This window comes from Drosophila novamexicana, unplaced genomic scaffold (assembly GCF_003285875.2).
Source record: "Drosophila novamexicana strain 15010-1031.04,08,12 unplaced genomic scaffold, DnovRS2.1 tig00000308-arrow-arrow-pilon, whole genome shotgun sequence".
Classification (NCBI taxonomy): Eukaryota; Metazoa; Arthropoda; class Insecta; order Diptera; family Drosophilidae; genus Drosophila; species Drosophila novamexicana.
In genome coordinates, this window is record NW_020824799.1 from 918,792 (window position 1) to 929,609 (window position 10,818).

At 40.2% G+C, this 10,818-nt stretch overlaps 1 protein-coding gene across 2 annotated transcripts in view; it reads left to right on the forward strand.

Annotated features, from left to right (window-relative positions):
• LOC115759537 (chromatin-remodeling ATPase INO80) overlaps positions 1-3,674 on the forward strand; it is a 63,514-nt gene extending 59,840 nt beyond the window's left edge. For both annotated transcript variants that reach the window (XM_030700488.1, XM_030700489.1), the window contains 2 exons: positions 636-884; positions 3,277-3,674. In XM_030700488.1, the coding sequence (XP_030556348.1) occupies positions 636-884; positions 3,277-3,548 (521 nt within the window). In that variant the 3' untranslated portion in view covers positions 3,549-3,674. The remainder of the gene's footprint in view (positions 1-635; positions 885-3,276) is intronic.
• Positions 3,675-10,818: the final 7,144 nt, after the last annotated feature.

Genomic DNA, 10,818 nt, shown 5'->3' on the forward strand with positions numbered 1-10,818 from the left:
ATGTATGTTTTGACCCATAAAAATTATATAAATACAGCCCTTTTATTGCATAGCAACGTTTTGTTTTAGAATAATTTGATTTTATTAAATTGTAGAAAATATTTGATTAGGGCAAAACACAGAAGTAATTGTGGATATCTATGTAAACGTGCTGTACGCATGCAAAAAAAATTGGATATCATTTTTCCATTAAAAAGTCTCTACCTAGGAATTAGTCCCAATCCGGATATGAAAATAAGATATAAACGAACTTATGCTAAATCTTTAATTTCATTATACTTATAACCAGCTTTGATATTAAAAGTCTGATAGTGTTGTATGGCCAAAAAGTAGTACTTACAAAAGTAACAACTGTTTTTCTAAATAGACACTTCCAGTTAGGGAGGACAATTTACTGGCGCCGAAATGCATTTTTGGAGCATAAATTTAGATGTGCTGTTAAATTGTAACAAAATGACGGCATTAAGTTATACGTTTCTTTTCTCTCTCCCTTTTTATGTGTTTTACTGGTGGTTGCTTTGTGCCAGCTGTTTAACCGGAACCGCAAAAGATATATATATAGTAAACCAACAAAAAACAAAAAAGAAAAAAAAATTACCCCAATTAATCAATAAAACCCATAATTCTTTTTGCAGACTTCCTGGGCGATTTTGGCAGCATGTCGATGCGGCGGCGGCACCACCCGCGTGGCACTAAACGCGGCCGACCACGTGGCAGCACAAGACGCGGCGGTGGCCATGGATCGCTGCAGCGCGTGCCGACGCCGACATCGCCAGCGGTTGGAGCGTTGATGGCAACTGCAACGACCACATCGCCGTTACCACAGCAGGAAGCAGGCGGCGGCGAGGCTGCAAGTGGCCTGCCCCTGCCAGCGCACGAGGAAGGTAAGTGCAGCCAGCGGTTTTTTATTGATCAGCTTCCTGGTACCCTACCCTGTTTATATGGACTTGAGTGTCACTTGTCGCTAATCGCCGACATAATCACGTTTATCGCTGCCTCTTTACATGCATATCTGCTTACTTATGTTAGTGTGTCTGTGTGTGTGTGTGTGTGAGTATGCTGCAGCTCTCTTAACAATTGGGCACACTTGAGTGGCGCTTTGTGGTCCCTGCCCCTTTTGGCTGCCCGCATTTTTCGAGGATGGAAATTTCACTTGTAGTACGTGACAATTTTGGCGCAGCACAAACCATTTTCATTATATCTTTATCCGATTCAATGGCATTTCCTGCTCCCCTTTTACTTAAATATTGCGTTCTCGCCCCATTCACGCAGTCAGGCCAAATATTTGTTCAAAGATTTGCATCTGGCTGCCTTATCGCTGATGTACAAACAGAAACAGCCCCAGGCGCAATCGATACTGTGACTACTCAGCATGTCGAGTACTTCCTAAGTGCCTGCAGTTGCTCTCGAGTAGTTTGGGGTTCCGGAATTTATACGGTGTACATTGCTAGCTTCATTAAATGATTAATGTAAATATTTTTAACATATTTTTTATTTCTCAGAATTTGTACTACAAATCTTTACAATTCTAGCACCTTCGTAAAGCTGTTATTGAGCTGTTTGTACGATTTTCAAATGGATTTAAAGTGTGTTCTACGCTTGTCTTCTATCTCTATGTATCAAACTGTTTGTCCTGACTGTAGTTATTTTATGCGATGAAGGTGCACGTAAAGACGGGTTTTCGTTGAATTCCACCCGTATGTGTGGAAAAATCGCAAAGAGCGTTTGAATGAAACTTTTTTGTTTACCATCCGATCGGCCTCAAGCCCATTTCCAAAGATTTTTGTTTAAATTTGTTTGAGGGTTCTTCAAACTTTTTAAAAAATATTTTCCTCCTTGGTGGAAATGGGGGTCAACGATTTGGTGGGTGACGTTTCGTTTTCAAATTCATTTCCACGGATCTATAAAACCATTTAAGAATCGTTTCACCTTTTTGGCCAAATCACACCTTCACTGGTGTGCTCTATATAAGAAATTTTAAAGCTCTACATAAGAATATAACGTCTGATCCGTTTCCAACTCGATTTCAAAGATCTTTGAGAAAGTATATTTTATACGTGTCACTGGCAAGGCTGATGTGCTCCCCGTTTATATTCCTAGTTTATATATAAATCTTAAAAACGTTACGCAAACAGTTTTTCAAGACTTCTGCACAGATATACGCCCATATTCAATGCTAATATTTTAGAAAGCAATTCAATTAGCTACATTTTAATCCTTGAGCTTCTTTACCGGGCACGTTTGATTTGTTGTGCAGACTCGAATTGATTTCTGCTCATTTACAGAGATGCTCATCGTTATTAACAGCAATTAGCAGCGGGCGGCTTACACATTTTGCAAACAGCTGTTCAGATTTAAAGCCTGAAATTAATGCAACCAGCAGTCGATTTTAGTAGAAAATTGTAAAGAATTTCGCAGCTTCAATGCCAATTTTCAGTTGAAACACGTTGGCGCACATGCCAAATTTGCACAACAAATGTTAATTGCATAAATCGGCTTAAACGCTCAGACACAGACCAAAATGCTGCTGGTGTATTACGTGTATGTGTGCGCATGTGTGTGTGCTCGTGTGTGTACAGGGGTATGAGGACAATGTGAATGCTGTGGGCAGCACCAGACAACACGTACAGTTATTAACTCTCTTTCCTCCAAACGGAGACATAATCGCAAAAGGAAATACAACAAAAGCAAGCGAATTGATCGACTATGAGATATCATACACTGACTACCAAATCCTAGAATATATTGATATTGACAGATTATAGATTCGCAGAGTAGAGATAAAGATTGGGAAGAGCGAAGTTTTTTGTATTTCTATATACAAACTGGAAAATTTCATAAAATGTTTATTAAATGAATACGCCAGCGTAGTACACGCCTCTTGCAGCTAAATGTTAGGGTATTTAAACGCAAAGTTGCATAAATGCGACTTAACCACGATGGATTGCGCTCTGTGCAGGACATTGTTGCCGGGCTGGGCTCGGCCGTGTGCCGGCAATTAAAATAACCACAATCGATGCGCCCCAAAGTATGCAACATTGTAAGCAAACTGAAAAATGCGGATCTGGCAGGACTCGCTGAAAACGTGCTGGCTCAAGCGGCAGAGGCATTAGTGACAATGTTGCCATTCCTTCCTCAAGGCAATTTGCATTCGCATTTGAATGGAGAGCGCTTCGTAGCATGTCCAACAGTAACACGCATTTACATTAATTAAGATTATTCAAATCGGAACTCTGCAAGACTGCGATGTCCACTCACCAAAAGTATCTTTTGCAGAAACAAATCCCGCTCCCAGCGGTCTCGTCAGCACAATGGGCACACCGAGCGCTTCCATGGCCAAGCGCGGACCAGGACGTCCCCGCTCCAAGACAGCGACGCCTGTTAGTCGTGGATCACGCGGCGCACCACGGGCACGCCGGCCAATGGGGCCGCTGCTTGTGCCGCTTGGGCGCAGTCCAGATGCCACACCCCCAGGAAGCAGTCCGGCCACAAGTCGTGCGCCCAGTCCGACAACGCATGGAGAACGCGGCGCTGGAACACTCGATTAACTTTAACAATTCCATTGCAAGCTAATAAAAAAGGAGCAAAGCCCTTATGTGATGATGCAGTTGGTGTCAATAGCATTTACTGGCCACAGCTTATACTGAAAAGTGTTAACTCATGACAAATCTAATAAAATTAATCACTTTAAAGTAATAATAATAATAAGCGCACAAAATAATACATTGGCTGCGATAACATTTGAAAATTATTGATTCTCAAAATATTGAATACTCTTTAAAGGGTTACAACAATAGAGAACGGGTTAATTGAAACCAGAAAATGACTTTGAAACTTCGCGTGCAACTTGTATTCTTCTATTCTTATACTCTGAACTTATAAAATATGCTTGATACGCATCTATATCCGAGTCGATCAAGCCATTTATTCTCAAGGAATACAATAATCGAAATGTTTCAATTTGACATATAGATTTTCTTATTGAACAATTCAATTCCTTCGTTTCCCTAAGTTTTATATGACTTTTCATTTCCTTTTCGTTTAGTATACCCAGATCCAAAATTTTGAATTTTTTCAATAACTTGCTTCGTCCCCTAAAATGAGTCATTTACTAAGATATGAAATATGACGCCAATCTCATTTTCTTCTTTTATATCAACAACCGAACTAATATTATCGATCTGTAAAACAAACACCAAAAAACGTTTTTCACCTAGAAAGTGGTAGCTAGGCTGATGCTTTCTCTCTTCCGCATCAGCGCGCGGTTTTTACGCCCTGACAAGGACATCAATTGAATAAAAAACAATTGAAGGACAGCTGGCGCACAACTTATACAAAGTTTGCTTTCGCAGAGGCAATGGGCTGAGTGAGCAGCATTATATCCATTAAGAGCCATGCGCCAATGGTGACTTTGTCTTGTCTAAGATAAATTGAATTAGAGACGCCGAACGCGCACATTCATCATCGCCAGAGGTAGGAACGCGGCCGGCAGAATGTGATAGATAGTTGTAGCTTATGGGCTGCATAAAAAAGGCCGGAGTAGGTACCCGCGCAGACAAATAGTAGGAGTAGACATTTTAATTTTCGAAAAATAGCTGCTACGAAAATAGACTAAGACTCTAGACTGCCAGATGAATGGCTGGCGCAGGCGGCTCCTCGAGGGTACTGCCTGCGTCTTTGGCTTTGGGCTTAAGTGCCAAGACGATGATGATAGTCCCCCGACATTGTTGAAGCGCATGCGCGCGTGAATTCCGACCCGTCCAGGGGTAGGGGTTGGCTGAATTAGAGCATGCGGCGTTTTTTAGAAAAAGGAAAGGGATGAGAAAAAAAGATGCTGCATGCCGACGCACACACCTTCGAGATTGGTATTGGCATTGCCCTAAAGCAGTATGCTGGCTGTCTTGTCTCCTGTTCTTTGTGGCCATGTGTGTAGGCAGCGGAAAGGATTTGATCCTGAAAACAATTAAGAAGGAGTATGCACGCACTTGGATTTCGGTTGCCCGTTCTTGCTCTATAGCTGTAAAGAAAAATTTAATCCTTTTGCTTATTTTTTCAAGGTGTGGCCACGCAATGTGTGCGCGCGGGGCGTATTCTCGTTATTGTCTTGATTTATCGACCGAGCATCTTTGCCTTAAATTAAGGTAGCAGCTTCCAGCTGATGGCAAGCAACAAAAAAAAAAAGGATTTAAGTCCGCATTTTGTGGCTTATTAGTTGCGCCGGATTAAATCACAAGAATGGTTGCGTCCATATGAACGGAAGCAGCTGCCTTTATAAGCAGTATTAGCTGAACAGAAGGAGTTGCGGACTTAGGATGAGCAGGCGGCAGGCCAAAATGTTTACCCTAACTGTAATGTTGGTAACCCAAGCTCTAGAGTTTTCCTTTTCCATGCTGGAGAAATAAATGTTGGCATTTGATAATAAACATTTCAATGGTAAATTAGCGACCAACAACGGCCACACCCTCGCCGCTGGCCGGACATAAGTCCAAACAAGCTAACAGGAGTTACAACTGTCGCCAATGAGACGAACCTGTTGCCGGCCTTTTAAAAAATTTATTTTTCCTGGTTGTTTACAACAGTCGAGATGATTGAAACGCTGTTTGTGATTTTTAATTGAAAAAAAAACATACACTAGTGTGCGTTCCTCTTAGTCTGTGTGTCAGTTAAATCTCAGATTTTGCGTGTGTTTGTGTGTGTGTGTGTCGGGATCGGGCTGGCTGCTAATTAATAAACGCACTGCCGGTAGGGAGGAAACCGGTGAACGACAACTGCAACTCCAACTCCAACTGAGGCTGAGGCCGTAGCTGAGGCCGAGGCCGTGGCCGCCCGACGCCGTCGCAGATGCCACTTGGCATAAATGCACACTTTTAAAATTGTTGAGATTCTCCAACTGTAGCTAAAACGTGCAGCTTTATGACAGTCGGACTCACAGTGTCTGCCGTCTTTGGAATAGTCGCCAACTGGACGGCAGAAAAAGTTGCACAAACCACTTGCAGTCGGCATCAGAATATTAAGAATTGTCATATTGAAAAGTCCAAGATGCCAACATTCAATGCCAAGAGTTGCATTGCGCTACATCGCGTACATCTGTTGACAGCAACAACAATTTACAGGGAATACAATTCTATTCCTGATTAGCTAACAAAAATTATATTAGAGCATGGTAGCATATGTCCCACATAGGACTCTGTATTTAAAGATATAGCCTTTCCCTTTTGGGCTTTTTATGAAATTTTAAATTAATATTGTAGCCCAAAGTAATACAAATACTAAAATGTAAATAAGATATAGGTTTCTAGCAGCACAAATAACTCTCTTTTCTCTTTTCCAGATATATTTGTAGCAATATAAGTTGCACCATAAAGTGAATGTAGCCAGTGCTAGGATAGGGCAGAGCACACAAATGTTGCATAACAAGTCTGCGGTTTTCTTTTATTTGTGAGTTATTGTCTGTGACAGGAGCATGTCCTGTTTATATTATTAGGTTTGCTGCCCATTATTTAACCGCTTAAAATTATTATTCCATAAGTTATAAAATGTGTGACTTGTCTGCATGTCCGAATCTCAAGAATTTTTTGGCTGTCTAAACATGTTATAAAAATCATGCGCTGTAACTAATTTGAGTTTCACTTCTGAGAGTTTTCAGCGTGCAGGCCGAGTTATAGCTACTGTTGTTCTTCTTCTTAATTTGATTACAGGCTTTATTTTGTTATGTGCCCTCTCTTCTGGTGCTTGATTGCTGCGCTAATTTAATGTCATGCACACTTAATGGATGCGCTTCTTGAACTCAACGCGCAGCGGGTGTTGATTACAACAAACAACATTATGTTTATGCTGGCTACGAGCAATAACAAATTTTATTTTATTATACCGCACATTTGTTTGTGTTGTACAATTATTTTGCCAAACGATGCGTGAATGCGTCAAATGCGCCGTTGCGTGGCTCAGGCGCAGGCATTTTGTTAGCTCACGGTTAATACAAATGACTTAGGCGACGAACTTGCCCACACTAAGTTTCGTGTGACCTAGGAAGTGCTTTAACAGTTTTACAAGTTTATTAATTTATGCCCTATAATAATTCTAAGGCTAGTATATCAAATAGATATAAAATCTAATTAGGAACTCAAGTGGCATTTTCCATTTTTGAAATTATTTAAAACTGTAGACGCATTTTGATATTTTCCCTATTTATTTTTGCTTTAGAGTTTGTTCTTTGAAAATTTCGAAATATAATTGCATTTATTCCCATAGGCAGTTGAGAGCCGAACGGTGTAGTAACTTGTTAACTTAATTGACTTCAGTTTTTATTAAAACTAATTCAATAATGAAAACATATCAATAAACACACGCCGCGGCCGTCGGTGACGGCAAGTGACGGCTTTCAAAAATACTCGACTTGTACAAGCGGCTCGAAAAGATGCCTCGGCCAAGCAATTGTGCAAAAAGCGCAGCATGTAGCTGACAGGAGCAGGAACAAAAAGTTAAAGCAAAAATAATTAAAAAATTTAATTGATGTATTAAAGCAGGCAACAAGTTTTCAAGTCGCTTGCTGCCTGCCTGGCTGCAGCTTTGTTTTTTTGCTTTTCATTTTCTTTTTTCTGTTTTACCCAGCCTGTTGGCGCCCGTACAAATTATAAGAAACGGGCTACAAAACAAAAAAAACCAACTGAAAACTGAAGTGACTTGAGTCGAGCTTCAGCCGGTCCACAACACAACACTATTTTTAACTAGCTGACAGGACCTGGCCCCAAGTATCGTTAACCAAGTTAAAGACCTCATTATAAGGCCGCCAGCGGAGTGGGGTGGCTTTTACATACAACGCGAGCCCTTCAAATATTTACATTAAAATAGTTTGCGTTGACTGGGTAATGTAATTTTGATTTTGATGATAGATGGCGGCATTCATTCAAGTCTGACAGATAAATGCACATTTTTTACTTATTGATTCAGGTTATGGCAAACTTGTATGCCATTGCATTCATATATGGCTAAAACAAATGACTTAGGCAGCGAACTTGCAAATTTACTTTGCATGTGATCAATAAAAAATAATGAAAACACTAACAATTAACTCAAGTCACAGAGATTTTTCACATCAACCTATTCAGAAATTCATTCTTAGAGACTAAGTAAGACATGTATTATTATCTTAATATGTCTTCCGGCAAAGACTTCTTCTTCTTTTTGATTTATATTTAATACAAAAAGTCAAAGTCATGTGCCGAAAATTAAAAACAATTGAACTGATACATAATATACAAATGCAATGAATGGATTTAGGACAGATGTGATGAATGGGCTTAGCACAGATGTGGCTTATATATTTTGTATTCCGCAAACGATGAATGACAAGAAATTTATAGTAAGGCAGAGAGACGGACTTGGTTATTTCATAAATAGTATATATCCTTTATAACATGAGAACCATATCTATACGAAACCAATTGCGGTTAACACATTTATGTAACTAGGTAACTGCCTGTCAAGAAGGTGCTCGTTTGTTGCTTACGCCAGCTTTTTTATCCTTTTGAAGCCATTTATTCGAGCGTATATTCAGTGTGATGCCGAGTTAACTTTTTAATTGTACGTCCCTTGCCTGCTACCAGGCAGCTTGAATGGGTATTCACCAAAAAAGTAAACAATTACTCAATTTAACTGCACCCCAGTGCAACGCTCTTTATCATTAACATATCGCATCCTGTGGATCTGCGACCCATGCGGACAATGCGCACCACATTCGAACTGCAGCCGCATGCAACTTGACAAATATGCTTTCAGGTCTAATTATACACCAAAGAGCGAACCGCGCCCGATGCGCATGCGCATGCTCACTGGGCTCACTGAGCGGGCAGTCAAGCAGGCAGGACAAGACGGGCAGCAGCAACAATGTTGGAGACGCTGACCAGGGCAAGGTGACCCCAATTCCAATTCGCGGGCAACCCTCTCAGGCACGTACGCAAACAACGCTATATAATTACGTCGGATGAGAATGTGAATGTCAACTGACCATCAATAAAAAGGTAGCAAATTAAATTTTATTAAAATTTTTATTTCATTTTGTATTTTTGGGGAACTGTTGCCCCGTGTGAATGAAATTTTTCGTATATTTTTGCAAAAATACCAGCGTCCACATTTCGAGCTATGCAAATGAACAAAAGTGAAAAGAAATTTTGAGGTCTGAGAAATTTAGAAACATTTCAATTAAGTTCGCTCCGGAGCTCGCTGCTATCAGCGGCGATCATCTGGGCTGGGTCGTAAAAAATACGACTTAAAAAGTTAAAATTAGCATAAAACAAATTTGTGGCGAACAAACAAATGACAACAAATTATCACAGCGGCGGCGCCTGTCACAATGTTTATGCTCTTTCATTTGCTTTACACAATACTATTATTCACTTTTACAGCATAGACCTCCCAATTAGCTTGATTTATTGTAATCGTAATCGCCAAGTTTGCATAGTATATGCAATGCTAACGCCAGGAATCGGTTTTATTTTTAATTTTTGTTCTTTCATTCGATGCATTCAAGTGACTCAAGCTCCAAACTGAGCGGGTTTTATTATTAATTACAGTTGAAAACATTTATGTTAAGCACGTACAAAAGAACTGTCAAAGTCATCCAAGCTGCGCCGTCAACTTGGCGCCACTTGGGCCACATGCAATGCATTTTTTCTTTCTGCAGAAATAATTAAAATAATAAATAATGCTACCGACAATTTCACCGTATGAAATTTGAGCATTCATTTTGGCCATTGACTGCAGTCTGCATCAAAGGCTTAGCAAAAAACTTCGCGTGTCCCAAAAGGGCCAACTAGCTTATGGTCTAATTATGTAGACGATAATACATTTATTAACATTTTTGGGCATGACATTTTTGCACATTTTCACATTCCGTTGCACATTGGGACAAGGTTTCTTTTTCAAGTCACGTAAAGATCTTGAGCCAGACTCATAAGTCAAATAAAAGACAGTTCCTTTGAGGGAAAAACCGTAAATAAAACTAAATGCATTTAAAGGGCTTTAGAAAAAATACACAAATATATTTCAGTTGAAAACTTTTTAAAAAATTTGAACAAAATGTATAATTCCAATTTTACACACTGTATTTCTATTTTCATTTATTCAAGCGTCACCATGCAACAACTTTCGGCAGTTGTTGCAACGACTTTAAAGCTCTGTCAGGCACGGCATCAAAATAATTAATAATTTATATGATAAAATATGTATGAGCAATTATGTATTTCAGAGAATTTTCACTTTGTCATAGTGCTGCTGTTCTCTAAGCGCTTTTGTTGGTTTCTTAAGCAGGCATTGCGAATTTTCGGTCTAGAAAATGTCACAGTTCATAGCCAGTTCGTTGCCTAAGTCTTTTGTTGTGACCGCAGCAGCGGTTACGTTTTCCTTTTTACCTGACACAAAAACTGTAAATTACAGGCCGTAAAAATCAGTATAAATTAAGCATTAAATCTACAACATCTTGGATCACAGCGAATGTGTACATGGCAATTTCCATGCAAATTATATACACTTATGCGCCCAACATATTGTCCACAGCAAAGGGCAATTGCGCTTAATATCGGACCATATTCAAGTCGGTGACGATGGCCACACTTCGGGCGACAACGTTGCAAACTGTTTTCGCACCTCGCGGCCACATAACATCGGCCCTGAAAACCAACTTTCCTAAAGTGTGAACATCAACCGGCAGACGGGCCGAAGAGAAGGCAGCTGGGCAGCACCCAGGTCCAGGTCCAGGCGGTAGCTGGACACGCGCAAAAGAAAGTGCGAGCGCCGCAACTGCCCCGAGGACATGTAAAA